Genomic DNA, 21,781 nt, shown 5'->3' with positions numbered 1-21,781 from the left:
GTGGTCATTTGCCACTCTGCTGTGTCATGGGCAAAAATAAAAACTCTATCAGGAGGTGCTTGGGCAAAACACAGGGACAACTGGGCTGCCCAAAATGCACTAAAGAAGTACAAAAATGAAGCATGAAATCATGCAGCCGAATGAAGTGCCTATAGTCAGAACAAAAGGGCACTTGTGCAGACATTTGAGACCAAAGGCTTTTGGGTCATCCAGGTCTTCTTGTGGTGTGACACCAAAAACAAAGCCTGGAATAATGGAACTATAGTTCACCTAGAGTAACATTAGAGCAAAGGAAACGCACAACATTATCTAAATAGAATAGTTATATCTTTTTGAAAGGGCCCCTTGGCACAACACAACATGACTTATTCGGCCAATGCACTACTCCCCAACAGTCACAAACAATCAGCAGAGGGTCAAAGTGCAATCATTTACACTATGTAGCTAGGTTAACCCGGGGCTTTGCTCTATGTAAGGGAACTGGATCAGTTGTGGATGCCCCAACACTTTCCCCTTTGCATGCATTAAGATCTGCAAGAGCCTGCAGCAATGCACAGGGTATGAGCAAAGGATATCTCACGCCTACACCCTCCTCTCTCCTCCCTCGATGTCTCTTTCTTGCTCCCAGCAAGACTACAACCTGACAGACAGTGTCTCCAACCCCCAGCATCACCCAGGCTCCAACATAAATAATCACATAAAAGCAGTGCGACAGGCCTGAGCATTATAAGAAATGTGACCTTTTCTATAGCACTGGCAGACTACAGTGAACATGATAATAGATTTGTTGAACGAGATCTACTGTATCAAGCGTGAAGGCTGCTGTGGTAAAATAATGGACAGTTTGGTGTTATCATTGGGAAGCAGATAAGCTGCTTCTGGCCAATAAAATGTATTGTAGCCTGCAATGTGGCCAATATTAACAGACATTCATTGAGATACTAATGGTATCTCATTGTATTGTGAACAAAAGAAACTCAATGTCTTATGTAATGACAAGACAGAGAGATGTCTGGATAAATGTCTTTACTTGTAGTGTGTTAACATCTATTATAGATACATATGAAACAGACTGAATTATAAATACGCCTTCAGAAAACAGCAGGAATTTTCCAAGGATCGTGGCACTAAAGACCTGCAATAGATTCCCTGAACTGTTACTAAACAGCTTCGTTGCCTCAAATTACAGCACACGTAATCTGTTGACTGAGCTTTACAAATAAAGGCTTATCCCTTGTTCTAATTAAAAGGCATCTTGTTTTATTAGATCTTTAAGGTGGAAGAGGCAGTGAGGATTCATGTTTTCTCCTTTGTGTAACCACTCTAATCTGAATGCTACTTTTTTTGTTTTCCCACCTGCTATATCTTCACTTCTGGATTTGTATTACAGCTGCTGAGATAATTCAAAAACAAAAGCAGGTGGCTGAATATGAGTGGAATTCATTGACTTTTTCCACAAAGCCGTTGCTCTTTGTAACACTATTTGGCTCTCTATTTTAAGGCAACTCCCTTGAGCTACAACACGCTTAGAAACAAGAAGAGCAAAGTGCTGAACCATGAAGCTACATGCAGATTTCTTTTCCTGCACATGCCACTTGACCTCCCTGTGCAGCGGTCTCTTTTGCATCTCTCTGACACTGGTTAGCCATGCGACATGACTGCCAGGGTTCAACTGTTGGTTTAAACTGAGTGTATATGTGAGTAGCTGGGAGACCAGTTAGAGGGGGGTCATATAAGATCTGCTGACTTATATGACAATGGCTGACAACCAGACACACTTAAACACACCAAATGACTGAAGGGTAAGGGTTTTAGAGTTAGCACTGACAAGATACAGGAAATTAAAGTGGGAAGAAGAAAATAATTATGAAATGGACTTACCAGGCGTTCTGACATGGGTGTCTTGTCACTAGCTGGTAGATGCTGCTCCAAGGCCAAGACGATGCAGTTGGCGATAATTGTAGCCAGGATCATGTACTCAAATGGAGTGTGAGAGTTAAGGAGCAATTGAAAAAGAAGTTCATCCGATTCATTTCATTTCACAACTGAATCATGACTGTTTATACCATTCTATGTTTGAAGACCTTGCCAGATGGATACACGTCTACCTAGTAAACTAAATGTGTCACCCATTTTAGTCTAATAAAATAAGGATGTGTGCTGGTGGACAACATTCATTTTCACAGGAAAGCAAATTGGCCCATTAACTTAAATCTGGATGCATTATGTCCACAAATGCATAGATAGATGGATTAATAAAAAGAAAACATCCTATACATGTACTCATGATCCTTCCAGATGGTTGACCATTTCCAACCATTTTTTATGGTTGGTTCATTCTGCAATCCATTTTCACCAGGTCATTGCCTGCGGGTCAGGGTCTATTGAGGGCCCATGAATCACGAGGGAATATGGAGCTTATTACCATTAAAGCAAAGATGCAGATTTATTTTCCATAAAGACACCCAACTCCCCTGATTATGCAACCAGAAAATTGCGTCTCTGGCTGTTGATTCTTAAAGGAAATGGGTGTAATGGCTACATTTACAGTGATTCTCAGTTTCCTGTAGTTTTTTTGTTTTATTTTATCATTTTGGTACTGTGGAGCAGGAAGTCCAATTTATATCAACTCATAGAGGGCAAAGATAAATTGATAACCAATGTTATTTGATTACAGCTATTGTTGCGCTCACTATCGCCCACAGAGAAGTTCCAGCTGTCTGGTAATGTTTGAGACACAGGTTCTAGCTTCCCAGTCTCAGCCTTTTCACTGCAAAAACATATTAGCTTTAACGAGTCACTTAGTCTACAGCTGAATCTTTACGTACTGTTTTTCTCATGAAAATGTGGAAAAAAATTATTTCAACTTGTACTCATTGTTTTCAGTCCAAAGTTGATCTGACACTGTGAAAAACACAGTAGGTATAAACTTGGTTTGAAGTATTTTGTTTATAGTCGCTGAATATTTAAAGGACTATACCAGTAAAATATTTGCATTTATTTCAACAGATTAAAATAATCAGTCCGCAATTCAAAAAATGTATTTAAAATAAACTTCACGACTTGATATTTTACACGGTTTCCTGCTCTAGTTATTCATATCAAGATGATTAGTGCATTAAGCCTTCAAGATTTTGTCCCGATCTTGAAACGGGTGAAACAGACTCAAACATGTTGGTAATGTTTTCCCCTGACAAAAATCAATCCCTAAATTTAACAGTACAGAAGAGTGTCTGAATGGTGACCATGACTCGTTACAGCGGACGTGTTTTTGCAGCGTTGAACGAGTGGCGTGGAGGTGAGCGTGGGCGAGTTCAGCACCATGGAGAGGGCTCCCAACTAACACGACGAGGCGGTTCTGTAACCGTGGACAAGCGCTCTCCTTTTCTTTTTCTGTGGAAATTATACCTAAATGGAGAAGATACAAAGAGGAGGAGGGTCCGCGTTGACTTACCATCGCCCTTTTACGCACGCAGATTTCTATTGACTTCTTGCTGCGTAAAGCAATAGCGATGTTTGATTTTTTATTAACTACGACGCACGAATTGCTGTCCATGGCCGGTGGACAGTTTACAGCTGACATTTAGACAATAGAACTTATCACTTGATGTGAACGCCAAGCTCTAAAATGAGCTGGGCATAAAAGAGGCAACACAATAGGCGGATGTTAAGTCGTTTTACTGCCCGTACCTACTGAAAAAACATCTTTGTCATGTTGAACAGAGATAAGACGCGCAGCGACAGGTGAGGTCAGCGTTGCGCGGAGAGGAATAAAGAAAAAAGAACACTGTGGCAGCTACTCCAATCCAGTGCCCATTCAACAGCACAGAGTGCTCATCACAATCAAAACTGACAGCAAGAGAATATCATCCAGACCAGCATCTAAACTTACAGCGTAATAAACAGGCCTGCAGGCGGTGGTGTGTTTCTGCTTTTTAACCATTAGTGTGTGGTTTCTAAGAAAGGACAGACGGGCTTTATACTACAGGTGCACCTGCTCTGTGCGTGGTGCTTCTGGTTCGGAAGGATATGGCCACTCTGTTATTCGCTTTGCATACTTCCTGATGAGATTGTCCTCGCGGAAGATGAAGAGGGAGCGGTTGACAGTGAAGCAGTTTTGTTTAACAGGGTTCGGGTTGTAAATGGCCATTGTCCGAGCTCTCTGGGCCATCGACTGCTTGTACATCCTCTGCCCACCCGGAGCGCCACCACCCCGGGCGCCCCCTCTCCCGGCACCCGGTCCACCTCTCCCTCCGCCGCCTGCGCTTCCTCCATAGCGGGTGGGTAGATCTTCTGCGAAGCGAGCCATTCTGGAAACGCACAGATCCAAAAGGGAAAATCCAAACTGGTGTCAGTGGAGATGGAGGGGAGACGCATCACAACAAACCCGCTTCATCCAAACCACTGCTTAGCCTTAGTGTGTACAAGAAGCGCTGCGTTAGAAAAATGTAAAATAAGGTGGCCTCACTGAAAACCATCTTCTCTTGATCCTTTCCATTCGTTCATCTTCAGGGAAATTTAAAACACTAAAGTTTTTCAACGACAAAGCACTTCAGATGTAAATATGTTCACTTAATTGGGGCTGCTCCAACCATACCGAAGGGTCTATAAGTGGCGAAAATTCACGGCGAAATCAAATCAGAAACCCTGTCTGAGTCCAAAATCCTGACAGCATCGCGTCAGCGTCCAGACACCAGTTGAAATGTTCAGGGTCTCGGAGAAAAATTCGCAGGAGCGTCAGAAAACAAAGACATCCCCGTTTCTTCTTATTACAGCCGACAGCAACAATAAAATAGGCAAATCCAACAGGAGCGGTTGTCCTGTGATTTCTGTTTGATCGCTCCCTGCATGAGGGCTGTAGGCTATTTAGCGAGTCCCCAGTGGAATAAGGAAGAGCGCATGTGACCAAAATGAGCCTATCGGTGACTGGAGCGCACAGACGCGCTCACCGTCTGCTGGCTGGTTATAAGAGACTGTAACATTGATGAAGTTCAGAAAAGCACCGCGCGTCATAACATGAGCACTAATCAATGTTTCTTTGGGTATAATAAGCGGAAATGTTTTGGTACAGACTAAATAACGTCCAACCTCAGCAGAAGCCGACTATACATTAACAGAATGATATCTCACTCATGGAAAAAAATATATACCTACCTTGCTGGTAGTGTGCACAAATATGAAGACATCTTATTACAGTGTGGATTACTTGTGAATATAAACAAGGGTCCACACTGTTATATAGCATTTTCATGTATTTTTATTTTTTTGTCCTGTTGACTCTGGCTTTTACTTTGTCATTGTTGCAGAACCACAGACATCATTGCTGCATTTGTAAACATAATATTGTCTAATTTGTTTCCTCCGACTTCACTAAACCTTCACTCAACGATACAACCTCCATCATGTCACCAGCTGGACTTGGATATTTGATGAATGTGATATATTACAGATGCAGATAAAGAGATGCATCTTGGTGTAGTGGTGTATCACTGACGGCTCACAGAGGGTTCTAATGGTGTCTTTCTGGGCATGGTGTGAATGTTCTCCCTGTGCCTGTGTGGGTTCTTCTCTGGGTAACCCTGCTTCCTCCCACCTTCCAAAGACATACTTGTTAAAGAAGAACTCCGGCGCAAAATGAACCTGGGGTTAATAACACATGTGTACCGAGTTCGACCGTTCTCTGGTATTTGTTTTCATGCATTTGTTTTGTTAGTCAAATGTGACCAGTTTTCTTGCAAACCGCTATTTAGCGTATAACGCTAGCCTTCGGGGCACACCGACACATAAAAAGAAATCGCTATTTCACGTCTGGCTCACATATCCAGGCGGGCGCCATCTTGGGGAAACTGAACTCTCTTTCCTATGCTCTCAGTGCTTTCTTCCGGCAACAGACAGTTCAGTTTCCCCAAGATGGCGCCCGCCTGGATATGCGAGCCCGACGTGAACGGTACTGTGTTCCTTTTTTAATAAACTGCCTGTATACTTGCAAAGTTCTCAATGCTTCGGTTTACATGTAGAGACCCTAGTTATGCTACCGTGTAAGTGTGGTGATATTGTGAGCCTTGTTAGTGGTATAGAAATAGCGATTTCTTTTTATGTGTCGGTGTGCCCCGAAGGCTAGCGTTATACGCTAATTAGCAGTTTGCAAGAAAACTGGTCACATTTGACTAACAAAACAAATGCATGAAAACAAATACCAGAGAACGGTCGAACTCGGTACACATGTGTTATTAACCCCAGGTTCATTTTGCGCCGGAGTTCCCCTTTAAGTTAGTTGGTGATTCTAAATTGGCTGTAGGTGTCAATGTGAGTGTGAATATCTTTGTCTCTTTGTGTTAGTCCTGTGATAGACTGGTGACCTGTCCTGGGTGCACCCCAGCCCATTTTGAACTATTTCATGTTGGCTAAGAATGTTTGACAACAGTAATTTACAAAGACATGCACACAGTTGTCCTGTACAGTATATTCATGGTACTGTACTACTGAATGGCACTCTATATTAATTTATTCCAGTAGCTCAGTACTAGCAGGCTCTGTTGTAATTTGTTTTTGGTCTTCTTAATGGCATCTTTTACCTGAACTATTCATACAGTCATCTGTTTTGTTCTATGCTGTGTATTCTATGCTACTGCTAAGGAACAAGCCATGTTTATGGTGATTAAATGCATTCACAGATGTCTATAAATCAGACAGAAGCCCATTTAACTGAACATTAATTGCGACTGGGAACATTTTGTGCGTGCCGTTTACCGGAGACAATAGTCATGCTTTTCAAATTAATTACAAAAGTGAATTAAAATGCAGTGAATTAAAAAACGTTCCAATATACCATTTAGAAGCTTTCATTCAGTGTGGCCCTTTTTCCAAGAGCCACAATATAAAAACAAACAGTGCCTGCAGGTCATAGCTTGAGCTTCATCTATCTGTGAATCACTTCCTGTTAATACACTATTCCAAACAAGTTATATTGAGCCATTCTTTATAACAAAAATAGGCTACTCCTCTGCATTTGTTTTATATCTTTGTGAAAGACAGCAGAAACCAAGAAAGTATGTGTACACCGATACATTACACTCATAAGTACACTTAACTGTGGTGTCCAAATAATTTAGCTAGCCCTAGATTAAGCTTTAAAATTCTATTGTCAATGAAGGTAAGTGATGTCACATGCCATTTATTCATGAATGTGTGTGTTGTACATATACCTTCCATATTCGAAGCTTCAGAGGATCAGCTTACCTAGTTGTATTTATAGCGTTCAGATTAACTATATGTCAGCTAGTTGTTCACTTGAAGCTCTGCCGTGAAATGAGTCAGTCTAGGGTTGTTTTGTATATTTTTAAATGAAGCATGTATAAATCCAGTATCGCTTTCTGTTAACATCCTCTGCAGCACCGAGGAGACATCTGGTGGTTCACTTAATATCCTGCAAAGAGAATCCATACTTGGGAGTACAGTGTGAGGGATTGTCTTGTTGAGTCTTGTGGGGGCATTGCTGGAGGGTTAAACATAGACCTCTACAGTCTAAAGTAGCTGTGACAGGTGGTAAAGGTTAATATAATCCTTTACGATTTCTGTTAAGTATATTTAGTTAATTTATTTATTATTTCCTGAATGTATACATGGTTGTGGATGTTTAAATCGTTTTGTGTGCGTTTACCTGCAGGCCCACGGTGTGTTGTTCACGATGTCATGCTTCCTTACGGCTTTATGGATGCCATCTCCGGTTCCCCCTCTAATGACTCCGTCCAGGTGTAAAACCGTATCATACTTCTGCACCGTGTCCTTATCGACGGATCTCCACGACAGCTCCTCTGGCTCTGTCTCCTCCGGCTCCGGCTCCGGCTCCTCGTCGACCCGCTTCAGTGTAGAGCGCTTCTTGTCAGATGACGGGGCCGGTGCCCAGGTATCCTCGTACTCTGACCCCAGAGTGAGCATCCTCCATGAGCCAAATGTGGCTGCGCGGAGCGCTGGTGGACGGAACCAAGCAAGAGGCCGCATGTTTCATTATCAATGAATAAGCCATTAAATGTGGCTCACAGCAGAACATAATTAAAATAGTTGCAAAACAGGCTAGCTAAGTCATTAAAAGACGCTAGCTTCGCCAAGGTTTGACCTGAAGCTTGACAGCGAAATCATATCAAAACACAGAGACACTTTTTAAACCACATTAGCAGCAAAGTTAATGTTAAGTTGTTAAATATATATTCTCAGTAGAAGTCGGATAATAAATGGCTATGAAGCTATGAAGCTTCCGTTTGGCTAGCGCAGTTAGCTGTAGCTTCTGTTGCCTTCAGGAGTTGGGCGGGTAAACAAAATATTTTACTGGTTTAGGATCATTTTGGCGTTTTATTATAAATGCTTTTAAGACCGAGTAGAAAGAAAACCAAAGTGCAAAGAGGAAGAGAAGGATGCCTGTAGACAATGCTTTAAGTGGAAGAGATATTAAGGGATTCTAAATTTTACACACACTCTCTTGCAAAGGGCGAGTTTTCTCGTCGTATACAGTCGTATCGCGAGATTTCACCCTCTTGGCACTTCATGATGGCACTCCTACTACGTTACCCAGGGGGCATCAAATGTCGAGGAGAGAAGTGGTCCTTTTTTATTTCATTTTTACAAAAAAATTCTGACCTTACAATTAAAAACATCACATAAAATATTAAAAAATAAATTAGACATAACGAGCGCCATAGGTCTATGAGAAGAGCAAGTTTGAAGCCCAAGGTGGGTAGGGTGCAGCAGTCGCCATCTTGACTTGGTTGTACTCCGCCCCCATTCGTATAGTCCAAACATGGGGATGGGAGTAGTGTAGGGGTAAACCCAAAGAGGTAGACCAAGTAAGGCTGCTTGATAGAAGCTAGATTTGAGTTGTTGCGGTGGTTGACTGCTGTTGTGAGTTACTGCATATCCATCTACTATGGAGTGGTCTGCTAGACAAGAGAGACTAAACACAATGGGTGGCCCTATTGAGCCTGTGGAGGTGGTGAGTGATTGAAGGATGATAGCAAAGCCGTCATCCCTGATGGAAAACCAGCCCCACCCCCTTCATGGCATTATGACAGCCCTCTGCAGCGCCTTCAGCAGCCGACTGCTGTGAGGCTTTACAGCCAAGTAGACCACACACAACACAAACCATGACATCTTTATATGTACAATAACTTATGTTTACATATCATTATTCTCTCATGTGCAATATGCATACATACGATGTCTATTGTATTTCATTTTCCATTTTTTGTACTCAACATTTGCTTTTTCATCCTGTGTGCACGGCCTTTAAGCAGCAGACAGTTTAAAGGCCGTGCACACAGGGATAAATAAAGGATTATCTTATCTTATATTTCTATGCTTTGACTGTTTTTTTAGGAAGGCTACACTAGAGTAAAGCAACCTGGGTGGTTAAAGTACCAACTAAATATCAATGCGATACTATGGGCAGGTTTGTTTAGGTGGTGTTCGAAAAGGGTTTAGCTGGAAAGCATCAGCTGTATGTGGCAACGGCCAAAAACTGCTACAGGTAGCTAAGCGGTGTATTTAGTAACACTGAGGCAAATATATGAATTAACAGTTGGGATCATTAATGCTAACTGTTAGCTGTTACCTATAAAACTACTCACAACAAAACAGTGTTTGATACTCGACACAAATATGAAAGTTTATGTTACATGTAAAGCCCTTAAGTAGTAGTGTATCGCAACAGCAAGACTGGTCCTAACCTCATTTGAAAGCAGTCTGTCCACTGGTCCTCCTGTCCCTCCTGTCCCTTGGAGATACTCTACAACCCATTTGACATATGAGCAGAAACAGCCCAGGTGTCATTGATTTATTAATTAACGTCGGCCGCATACCATTTCAGATCATGAGAGGAAGTGGAGTGGGATGGGGCCGCCGTTAATGTTATTAGGAACACCTGTTCTTTTCCTGCTCCAACAATACTGTCTGCTGAGAGAAAGGCTTTAGGTGCATCCGTTTACCCGCTTCAACTAGGTAAGAGGGGATGTTATGTCCCTGTAAACCCAGCACCCAGCTGACTTCTTCAGTTTTCATGTAATCTCTCTTGATAATCACGACTAAATGACCTCTCAGTTTCCAAATAGATACACAGGCCTGTCAGATAAAAAGGCTATTTCTCAGCTACGATACACGCTCACTGATGTGCTTTTGGACGACGGAGCAAGCTGCCGACTACAAATCATTTGAATCAGTGATTTCTAATTTTAATATTCTGAATTTTGCACCCTGAAAAATTAATACAAATCCTTTTGTGTTGCCATTTCGCCTTGAACGGAGGTCCTGACCACTTATGTTTTACTGCCCTGATGATTATTAATACAAAGTATATGAAAAGTTAAGTAAATATACAAAGGTATTCTAAAAATGTAAGCAAATCAAAAGTGATAAGAACCAGAGCGAACGTACCATAAACCACTGTAGATCGCCTCTCTGCCCATCTGGATTTGTGAGGAACTGTTCTGTTCATAACTGCTGTACAGCTTAACTGTGGAGTAAAGCAACTGACCCTCACAACGTTCACATAGGTCTGCTGACAGGAGGCTCCTCTGCATGGCACCAAAGACAAAAAAAAGAAGTTTTCCCGCTCTGGAATGCGGAAAGGCTGCTTCCTGCCCTGCCAGTTAAGAACCCTGGTATCAGGGCAGCCATCTTCGATGCTTAGGGAGAAATTTCTCTGATTCAGTTATCGACTCTGTTTTTGCTGTCCACCCTGGTAATCAGGAAGGGAGCAATCAACGGCTAGTTTATGAGACCTAAAAGGCCTGCAGATGTACGGTCGCTCACTTCCTGCTGTTTTTTTCTCTCTTCTCCCTGGTGCTGCAGGGCACATTTAGAATCCAAATCCTGAGGGGGTTTTTTATGACAGTAGCTGATTATGTTCCTGCATCTACAACTGCTCCTGCTTGACTGAGTTTAGGTGCGGAGATGGGATGGTACATGATTTAAATACAGTCTGACACTATTGTACTTGAATAGACCAATCAGGCATAACATTATGACCACTTTCCAAAACAGTTGTGACTCATCAGAGAATGGACATGGGCCTCCTGAGGGTGTCCTGTGGTGTCTGACAACAGAATGTCGTTAGTGGGGGCCTTATGGTCCTATGGGTTGAGGGGAGGGGCCTCTGTGGATCATCCCAGATATGTGATGGTGAATTTGGAGGCCAGGTCAACACCTTGTGCTGTTCTTCATGTTTTTTGAGTTGTTCCTCAACCGTTTTTGTGAGTGAGACAAAAATAACTCTGCACACAATTGGACAGCCCTGCTACCAATCAGAACCATGTTGCTGTAAACAAATTCAATCACACTACGCTCAGATGACGTGTATGACTGCGTCACGGATACTCTTCTTTCGATCGCCACATAAAGACCGGCCAAATGATTTGACTGACCCGTCAGATCTTTTCCAGCGCATAATCAGTTCCCAGAGTAGCCACTCCAGACCTACTTTCTGCAACAAAATAATTGTGTGTGGGGAAGGATGCATTACAGCCAATGTTCTTGAGAGAAAACATCACTCTGACAAAGGTAGCTTTTTGAGTTAGCTAAGAACAGATTTTTAACAACATTATTGGCTTGGCTTAAGGTATGGCATTGTTGAGAGTGACATCAATTTGGTGTAGAGTTAAATAAAAACCTAAAATCACTGGCTCAGTTTACATCCAAGTACATGTATGTCCAGACTCATATAATACGGTATGTAGATTATAAGGATAGGAGGTGTGTCTCAGGGCTCTCTGTCATCCAGGTCATAGTATGGCATGGTTTTCATATAACATCTGTGGGTGCTGGGCAACACTTACATCTTCCTGTGTTTTGGGATGTGGAGGAACAAATGAGAAAGAAAGTAATAGAGATCTATCAGTCTGGAAAAGGTTATAAAGCCATTTCTAAAGCTTTGGGACTCCAGTGAACCACAGTGAGAGCCATTATCCACAAATGGCGAAGACATGGAACAGTGGTGAACCTTCCCAGGAGTGGCCAGCTGACCAAAATTACCCCGACGGCTCATCCAAGAGGTCACAAAAGACCCCACAACAACATCCAAAGAACTGCAGGCCTCACTTGCCTCAGTTAAGGTCAGTGTTCATGACTCCACCATAAGAAAGAGACTGGGATAAAATAGTCTGCATGGCAGAGTTCCAAGATGAAAACCACTGCTGAGCAAAAAGAACACAAAGGCTCGTCTCAGTTTTGCCAGAAAACATCTTGATGATCTCCAAGACTTTTGGGAAAATACTCTGTGGACTGATGAGACAAAAGTTGAACTTTTTGGAAGGTGTGCGTCCCATTACATCTGGCATTTCAGAAAAAGAACATCATACCCACGGTAAAATATCATGGTGATAGTGTGATGGTCTGGGACTGTTTTGCTGCTTCAGGACCTGGAAGACTTGCTGTGATAAATGGAACCATGAATTCTGCTGTCTACCAAAGAATCCTGAAGGACAATGTCCGGCCATCTGTTTGTGACCTCAAGCTGAAGCGAACTTGGGTTCTGCAGCAGGACAATGATCCAAAACACACCAGCAAGTCCACCTCGAATGGCTGAAGAAGAACAGCCTAGTCAAAGTCCTGACCTGAATCCTACTGAGATGCTGTGGCATGACCTTAAAAAAGCAGTTCATGCTCGAAAACCCTCCAGTGTGGCTGAATAACAACAATTCTGCAAAGATGAGTGGGCCAAAATTCCTCCACAGCGCTGTAAAAGACTCAATGCAAGTTATTGTAACGCTTGATTGCAGTTGTTGCTGCTAAGGGTGGCCCAACTAGTTATTAGGTTTAGGGGGCAATCATTTTTTCACACAAGGCCATGTAGGTTTGGATGCCCCTTAATAATAACAACCATCATTTAAAAATACTGTATGTTAACCATTATCAACATACCAGCTGAGTTTAGGGCACAAACAGAATGAGGAAGATCAAGAATACTGGAAATACTTCTGCAGTCCTGAAATGAGAGCAATGAGAGGATGTGTAGGACCGTTAACAGCAATAATCTTGGCATATCTTTTTTTTTTTTTCTTTGAGTCATGCTCTGAAACTGCCTCGTCGCATAAAAGCCTCTCCAAAATCACAGCATAAACGAGAGGTCTGAAAAATCTAAACTCATTAAGAACAAACGGAGTGTGGGAAGTGTCAGCCGCTCTGATGCTGCTGAAGCCGTTTGAATATTTCAGCACCAGGCCAGGAGCCCGTCTGTCAAATCTGAGCTTCTGCTCGGATCATGCTGGGTCAAACCGACTGCAGGCTTCAGTTTGGAGATGCTTCGGCGATGTCTCTGCGTTTGACGAGATAAGGAGCTAAAGAGCTGCATCTCACTGGGGATGAAGAAATCCTGCAAATCCAAAGAGATGATAAAACACGAGAGGCAGCGTGATATTTAAATCCCAGCGCAACATTTTCAGTTTACACTGCAGCAAAAAGGCTTGCCTTCACGCAGACTGCAACCAGTAAAGCGTATCAGGATAAATGCATTAGTATTAAATTTATTTGAAAAAGATACAACCAATCAGATGGATGGTTCACGGTTTGGAAATATGTAACAGAACGTAATGGAAGTGCATTTTTATAACGTTTTTTTTTTTTTTCTTTTTCATTTATACCTTTCAAGACTTTGCACAACAGTCACTGCTTTACTAACAACATTTAAAATGACGGGTTGGCTTGTGTCAAGAAAATCAGGAAACGAAATTTAAATCTAACTATTGTAACTACCTTTATAAAACTGGAGATAAAATGAAACATAAAAAAAAATTAAAAACAATCTCTTATTTTACAAACTATGTTCACTTGTGTAAGAAAAATGAAAACAAAAGTAAAAACCTTTGTCAGCACCGTTGACTTGTTTTGACTTCCTCATTTAATTAGTTCCTCCACATCTGTGGCAAAATACCGGACACATTTCAAACCCCCTCAACATGCTTCATAAAAAGATCGGCCAATTTATTTAGACTAGAAACGCCTCATCTTTGAGGAATGCTTCAGCATCTTTCTATGAGACAACACTCACTAGAGTGGCAAATAAAAAACACTTTTCTTCTTTGTAAATCTATCAGAACATCTTCCGCTGTGGTGGCAAATGTGGAGCATGTCCACTACAATGAAGATGAATTGACACAAAAACGTGGCAAAAGAATTCAATATTTATCAGCTAATGTTGGTGGAATGGTTCATGGTAAATGACCACAAAGGTCTAAAAAGAAACGCCCAGCTGTATGCTGAGGTTGTCTTTGCAAAAGACAACGATACCGTGGTACACATCCCCAAATTCCTTAATCCGTTTTTTTTTCTCTCTTTTTTAATCGTTCCTGCTGTGTGTGCTGTGCGTGATGTCGCTGCCCCCTGCTGTTCATGGTACATTTGGTGGAATAAAGGAGCAATTAGTTCTTTGTTTGATTGTGCATCTGGTTCAGTGTAATGCATTTTACAAGTTCTCACAAAGGTCAGTGGACCATGGAGATACAGTACAAGTTCACTGATAGATGTTCCAGGGCGATGGGGGACACAGGCCTCCCCCGTTTGTCCGTCAGTCATGAGTACATGTGGCCACGCTTAGTGTAAGGAACGTTTTAGGAAGGACTGGAGGGACTATTGGAAGAGCTGGTGTCGGGCAATGCACTGGGCTGCTGCTGGTCCTCTGGTGTGCTGTCTGCCTGGAGGGATGCCATGGCTACCGATGAGTACTTGCACTTGGAGGAGCCACATTCGCAGCTGAACAGCTTGCTTTTGACTTCCCAGAAGTGGTCACCGTAGTTAAATCTGAAAGAGAGGGGCGAATAATCAAACGTCAATGTAGAAGTGCGGACTTATAATCAAATCAACCTTTTCTGGAGGTTTATAGCAGGTCACACAGAGTAAGAAGGGCTTCGTGAAGATGTGGTCTGACTATAAATCAGGCTGTCACCAAAGCTCTAGTCTGATGTCACAGTGCAATGTGAAAGAACAAAGATTTCTCTTCCTAATGTTTGTCAATGGTTACTCAAAAGCCTACAGTGCATTGAAGACCTCTTAATTTAAAGGTGCATTCATACTCTTCCAAAGACGCAGCAGGTGACCTCCTTGGATGTTCAGTTATAAGGTAGTCCTAGTGGTCCGTGGGTAAGTGTGCTAACAACACAAACAACCTGCTCCGGTGAGCGATTGCAATGGGGCTCTTTGCTATTGTGTGTGATATCATTATGCCAAGAATTTAAAAGCTCTCTAAGGCCTTCACGGAAAAAAGAAGGTTGTGGATGTTCTGTCTGGCAAAGGATTTAAATACCAGACCTTGGACTGTAAGGACAATTATCTACAAGTGGCTACAAAGATGTCACACTTTGTTTGAAATGTTATAGAATGGCCTAGTAGATTTCAACTGAAAGGGTGTGGGGGGTTTCAAGTGGATCAGTGGATGCTGAGGCGCAGAGGTCACCAACTTTCTGCAGAGTCAATGGCTAAAGACCTCCAAACTTCATGTGGCCTTCAGATTAGCTCAAGAACAGTGTGTAGAGAGTTTCATTGAAACACACTTTTCCATCTGGCAATCTGATGGACAAATCTAGGTTTGGCAGTTGCCAGGAGAACGGTACTTGTCTGACTGTACTGTGCCAAGTGTGAAGTTTGGTGGAGGGGGGATTATGGTGTGGGGTTGTTGTTCAGGAGCTGGGCTTGGCCCCTTAGTTCCAGTGAAAGGATCTCCAAATGCTTCAGCATAACAAGAGATTTTGGACAATTCTATGCGCCCAACTTTATGGGAACAGTTTGGGGATGGCCCCCAAGAACAGCACAAGGTGTTGACCTGGCCTCCAAATTCTCTAGATCCCAAACTGATCAAGTATCTGTGGGATGATCCACAGAGGCCCCTCCCCTCAACCCATAGGACCCAAAGGCCCCCCACTAACAACATTCTGCTGCCAGACACCACAGGACACCCTCAGAAGGCCCATGTCCATTCTCTGATGAGTCACAACTGTTTTGGAGGCACAAAGGAGACCTACACAATATTAGGAAGGTAATCATATTGTTATGCCTGATCGGTGTATCAATCCTGATGTTAGACTCCAATCAGGTGCCTTACGTCAAACATGCATTGTGAACAGGAGATCCTGTCTCTGTCACACTTACCCCAGCTCTTCTCCAGCCTTGATGTTTTCACTGGCAAAGAAGGCAATGTGTGGGAAACGAAGGTCCTGGTGCGTTGTAAACACCCGACAAGCAAACAAGTTGGGCTCACACATGTGGTTGAGGAAGCGGCTGATGTTCCCATAGAAACGGGCATCGATGCAGTAGAGATCTTGGGGCTGGGAGGGGTGAATAAATGAAAGGCTCAAATTAAGTAAGCTAGCATCACATCTGCATCTGTTTAGAACTGGTAACAGTAATCCTTTCCAGAAATGGTTGTTTACACTTTACCTTATCATCCAGACTGAACAGGTAAGCGTCGTTCTGCCTCATCTCTGCTTCTGCTTCGGAGATGATCTCACCTACGTACCTGATCAAAAGCAAACGACCTGTCAGCAGCCGCACGCATCGCTGGAACATTTTAATACCAACGCTGTTCACAGCGCGTCAGATGTCATGAACGTGGAATTAAAAGATTTTGTTTGGGAAGTCTGCAATTCTGAGATAATGAGCTTCAAAGACCTGCGTTTTTAATATTTAACCAGAGAGGTTATTTTTAATTAAATAAATGACACAACTCGGACATTATTTCACAAGAAATGATGTAAAAATAATGAAAACTATTAGCTCTGTCTTTTAAATTACTACTCTTAATCTTATCTTGACTAAGAGGAGACCATCAGCAAACAATGCTGATCAAAGGACTTTGAGATTTTTGTGTTAACCAACGTGTTATTGAGAAAGCACATAAGAATGAATTGAAAACTCTGTTGTGACACATTAGTAGGAGACTGACAACAACAGCACTTGTGAACGTGATAAAGCAGAAAGTATAATTACGGCGTGTTCACAGTCTGCGCTGCTTCCACCTGGGAGGAGAGATACAGAAGCTGGATGTGTAAGAGTAGCAGCTTTTTCACACTGGGGTAAAAGTGACACAACACACAGAGCCCCCGTCAGTCTGAAATATTTTTTTAATTACCAACAGGTCTGTGGGGACGCAAGCAATGGCCACATTGCTCTATATGGTCTTTGTTAACAGCTCTGAAAATGAGATGTCGGGAAATAATGAAGACTGACTCATTGGGCAAGAGAAAAAAAATCCAATTAAAAAAAAGCTGAGAAATAAAAGCTTGACTTACTCGCATATAAAGGTCCCCTGTGGTATGTCTTGCAGTGCACGAACACCCCAGCCTTTCTTACTGGTCCTGAAGAGCTGAAGTCTGGTCCTGGAAGATTCACAACATCTTTGAGCAACACTGTTTTTATTTAGTTACATTAAAAAGGACGTGTCTTCCTGGTATATATTTGCCCAAAGTTAGTACACATATGTCTTCATGACCAACCTGACTAATCTTAAAATTCAGTTTATTCCACCCATGTCAACAGCCTTTAAAATGTTCATGGATGAAATAAATTGCTTGAAATGAGTTTAGTCAACTTTGTCCTAAAGCTCTTTATATGTATGCTACCTTTTACCCTTGGGTCGTCAACACCATATTTCCTCGCTACAGCAGGTGTTTACTATCTGTCATTTTATCCCCATCCATCCACCAGAGAAGTTTAGAACATTTTCAAAGGCTGTAAATGACCTGGGGGGATTTAAGCTGGTCTGTCTGTTCTCATATCTCAATTCTGTCTACTGAAACACCAAGACCAACACCAAGACTCGACAGAAGAAAAGAGAACGTCTACAGATACAGAGATGTGCTTTTCTTCAAAGCAATGTTGTGCTTAACAAAGCTCAATCATTTCTTTTCATCTGTGGCTGTGCATTTCAATTACCTGAGTCCATTTTGCACGACCCGGTTCTTGCAGGTCCTCCAACAGGAGCATGCGTGGTTACACTCAAAAATGAGAGGAGGCTCCTCACGGCAGAATTCAGGCAGAAGGCAGCCGCTCTAAACGAGACAAAATATTCGTACAGTTATTTGGATATCTTTAATGGTGTTGAGATTGCATTGGTACTAAATGGTACGTGAACCGGAATCCTGCACAGGTCCCGTTTTGCCAACCTGCACCCACACGCACGCACAGCCACAAAGCTTATTACCAGAATTAGCTGCAGCCTATACGGCAGAGTCAATCGTTAACTATGCTGGTGCTCACTTGGCTGACATTTTATTGCTTTTTCATTGCTGTGCAGAAAAAAGATATTATCCGCAGTCCATGGTTAAAGGTCGGTGCATTTTTGGCATTTCAAGTTTGCTTTTAAAACCAGAAAAGAGAACTGGAGAAACAACTGATATTTAAGGCGAAAAAGAGATACATTCAGATGACGTACCTTAAATTCTAAAATTATATTTGCATATTGTTCCCAAGTCATGTCCATGGTCCAGTTTGACCACAGTTTTTTCATAGACAGCTATAAAATGATTGGCTAAAAAACAACTTCTTCACCTACAAAAACTTCCTGTTTTATGTCTAATAACGACTGTTTTCTCATTTAGTTCTCTTCCTGTTTTCTTTTTTTCATACATTAAAAGGACCAAAGGTAGATTTACTTGTTCAGTATATCCTGCTTTTTAAATTACAAATGAAATAAAGTTATTTTAGAGTCTAAAACCAAACTAAAAAAAAAAAAAAACATTGCACAGCTTTGTCCTTGTTGACTACTGGACGCCTGCATGTGCCCGAACTAATACAGGACTGTTCACATGAGTTTATCTTTGCTAAATGTTACTTTATTAGTGTGTCCGCATACTTTCAATCAGGTTAAAGAAGACTCTGTCCTTACCTTGTCGTACCAGCAACGAAGACTGAGCTGTCCACACATGCAAATACTTGCAGAACACTCTTCCTTACAGACGCAGTACTGTTTGTCACAGACAGAGAAAAATAATACTGGTCATTTCACACTGCAAGCACTGGGAAGACATCCAGCCCCCGATCAGATGGCTTTCAGCTCACCTGTAAATGTGTTATGTTCCTGTCTATATTCATGGGGGACGTGACACAGTTTTCTGAGATGTATTTGTAGTCGTCTGGGTAAGATTCACTGTCGACAGAGTTGACGCAGGGAATGGGAACTCTCTCCTGGCCTAGAGCTATGTCCCTGTAAAGAGACACACATTGGTCAGGGGCTGTCAAAGTGAAGAAAAGAGAAAAAAAAGCAGGGTAACATTTCCTTTTTCACGCACATATGTATTACTCAACCTGGCCATCCTAGATAGTATTTTAGCCATCTACCTGTATCCATTTCCCACTGTGACCTCCCCTCCACAGCCCAGGGCGTTTTTTAACACAGCTATTTCTGAAGTGAATGCCTGCTCTATCCCACCCACTGATGGAGAAAGCGCAGTATAATTTCAACCTGTGAAGAATTTTCTCTTCTGCTCGACCGAGCCTGATGTTCTTGGCATCCCTCTCCTTCCTGTTGGCCTGCAGGGCGGCCCAGGCCTTCGAGTTGTGGCTGCAGCAGTCCGGAGGAGTTTCTCCCTCTCTGTTCTTCAGAAACACATCTGCACCTCGAGACAGGAAAAGTCTGTGGAGGCAAGGATCACATTTTACTGACCTTTACTGACCAAAAGATAAAATGTTATTTATTGTTTTTTTATTTTTTTTCTGGAGCTGGTAACTCACGTGACACACTCCAGGCGATTCTCCCGAGCAGCGATGTGTAGGGGAGAGTCTCCATGGATATTGATGACCTGCAGATTACAGCTGGCGTTCAGCAGCAGTTCAGCGATCTCCACACTACCAGAGAACGCTGCCCAGTGAAGGCAGATGTTTTCTTCCTAGAAAAAGTCAACATAAACCAGCAATGACACATTATGTCATTTTATTGCAAACCCCGTCAAATGCAGCGTGAACAGACGTCTTTGCAAACCTTGTCCCTGATGTTGATGTCAGCTCCTTTAGAAAGAAGCAGCTTCACCTGGTCCACATGTTTGTACTCTGTGGCCCAGATCATAGCTGTCCAACCTCCATCATCCTGTGGAAAAATAACCCATTTAAACTAAATCTGAAACTGCACAAGCACAACAAGATATTGACGATTCCCGCATCTCAAAGGACAAACGGAGCCTTTACTTTCCAGTCCTTGATGAGAACTGTTGTTAAACTTGAAAGAGTTTTCCATTTGGCACAAGGGTTCGTGTGAGGAGAGGCTGGGTCATTACATCACAACTGTTGCGACGTCTCTCTGCTTAGAGCAAGGTCAGATATCTCAAACAAAGACACATCAGACACAATGCAGTCCTTCCTCCCAGCTCTGCACAACTCCCACAGCTGTCTATATCTAAGTTACTGGCATCAAAGTGCACTTGATCATAATAATTTTATTCAACTTCAGGAAAACACCATCATTGCTACATAAAGAGACACTTTTCACTCAGATTAAATTCTTTTTTTTGTCTGTTCAGTCCCACTAGAGGTCTTTGCTCAGGGCAAAGAGTTTTTGTTGCTGCGTCCCAAAATGAACGCATGGACTGACAAGAATGTTAACTGAATGTAAACTTGTATCCTGATGGAAACTTTAAGCTTATAAATATGGTTTTTCTAGCAAACAGACCTCAAGACGAAGGATCAGTGGAATTAAAAATCTCCGCAGTGCAGAACTTTATTATTTATGCTTACACACTAATCAGGCATAACATTATGACCACCTGCCTAGGTGAAGGTCTCCCTTGTGCCTCCAAAACAGACTCATCAGAGAATGGACATGGGCCTTCTGAGGGTGTCCTGTGGTGTCTCTCAACAGAATGTTGTTAGTGGGGGCCTTTGGGTCCTATGGGTTGAGGGGAGGGGTCTGTGGATCATCCCACAGATACTTGATCAGTTTAGGATCTAGTGAATTTGGAGGCCAGGTCAACACCTTGTGCTGTTCTTCATGTTTTTTGAGTTGTTCCTAAAGCATTTTTGTGTGTGTGCCTGTGTCAGGCTGCATCCTGCTGGGGATGGCTGCTGCCCTCAAGGAGTGTCATTGCTATGGGGTGGGGGTGCCTGGTCTGGTCTAGGTGGGTGCTACATGTCTAAGTAACATCCACATGAATGCCAGGTCCAAAAGTTTCCCAGCAGAACATTGTATTGTCACAAGATGGTCAATGTCATTTACTTCTCCTGTCAGTGGTCATAATGTTGTGGCTGATCAGTGTAGATTTCCTTACCTTAGATAATACTCTTCTCTAATGGTTGATACCATTCTTTTAAGTGCTGTGCAAACATGAAACTACAGCCAGCAGTAAGGTGGCTTAGACCTGACTAAAAGACTAAAACTTCAAAAATGCTATCAACCACTTTCTAAAACGTCACATTAACAAATTGTATCACAGCAGTTTAATGTCTGTCTAGGCAGAGTAACTTCCTAATGTCTCTGCAGGGTGTTTGCCAGCATCGCAGTTATAAAAAAATACTAAAGCAAAACCACCACTATTTTGAGAAATTGAGAAACACAAATTATTTTACCAAAAATGTCAAACTATTGTTTTCAGTGTTGCTGTACTGACCTGACAATTTATGTCGATCACTCCTGAGGACAGAAGGTGCTCAACAATCTTGTAATGACCAGACTTTGCCGCTAGGTGGAGACACGTGAATCCTTCAGCATCCTGAATGCAGCAGAGGATAGAATGATTCTCACGTTTAAAGGTAAACATATTCCAACAATAGACATATCATGTGATGAGACTGTGTCTTCTTAAGGAAGAAGGAGCCAATT

The 21,781-nt window shown here is 42.3% G+C and overlaps 2 protein-coding genes across 3 annotated transcripts in view; both read right to left on the bottom strand.

Annotated features, from left to right (window-relative positions):
* cacna1bb (calcium channel, voltage-dependent, N type, alpha 1B subunit, b) overlaps positions 1-10,483 on the bottom strand; it is a gene marked incomplete at its 5' end in the record, with an annotated part of 163,039 nt that extends 152,556 nt beyond the window's left edge. The window contains 4 exons of the mRNA XM_084572016.1: positions 1,882-1,977; positions 4,019-4,310; positions 7,661-7,970; positions 10,423-10,483. Of these exons, the coding sequence (XP_084428142.1) occupies positions 1,882-1,977; positions 4,019-4,310; positions 7,661-7,970; positions 10,423-10,483 (759 nt within the window). The remainder of the gene's footprint in view (positions 1-1,881; positions 1,978-4,018; positions 4,311-7,660; positions 7,971-10,422) is intronic.
* Positions 10,484-13,153: 2,670 nt separating this feature from the next.
* ehmt1b (euchromatic histone-lysine N-methyltransferase 1b) overlaps positions 13,154-21,781 on the bottom strand; it is a gene marked incomplete at its 5' end in the record, with an annotated part of 30,262 nt that continues 21,634 nt past the window's right edge. For both annotated transcript variants that reach the window (XM_084572560.1, XM_084572561.1), the window contains 11 exons: positions 13,154-14,781; positions 16,126-16,301; positions 16,414-16,492; positions 17,265-17,351; positions 17,908-18,023; positions 18,860-18,937; positions 19,033-19,177; positions 19,436-19,606; positions 19,705-19,859; positions 19,952-20,056; positions 21,570-21,671. In XM_084572560.1, the coding sequence (XP_084428686.1) occupies positions 14,592-14,781; positions 16,126-16,301; positions 16,414-16,492; positions 17,265-17,351; positions 17,908-18,023; positions 18,860-18,937; positions 19,033-19,177; positions 19,436-19,606; positions 19,705-19,859; positions 19,952-20,056; positions 21,570-21,671 (1,404 nt within the window). In that variant the 3' untranslated portion in view covers positions 13,154-14,591. The remainder of the gene's footprint in view (positions 14,782-16,125; positions 16,302-16,413; positions 16,493-17,264; positions 17,352-17,907; positions 18,024-18,859; positions 18,938-19,032; positions 19,178-19,435; positions 19,607-19,704; positions 19,860-19,951; positions 20,057-21,569; positions 21,672-21,781) is intronic.

This window comes from Chelon labrosus, assembly GCF_963514085.1.
Source record: "Chelon labrosus genome assembly, chromosome: 22".
Lineage (NCBI taxonomy): Eukaryota > Metazoa > Chordata > Actinopteri > Mugiliformes > Mugilidae > Chelon > Chelon labrosus.
The sequence above is the reverse complement of the archived record's forward strand: the minus strand, read 5'-3'. Positions and strand labels throughout refer to the sequence as shown.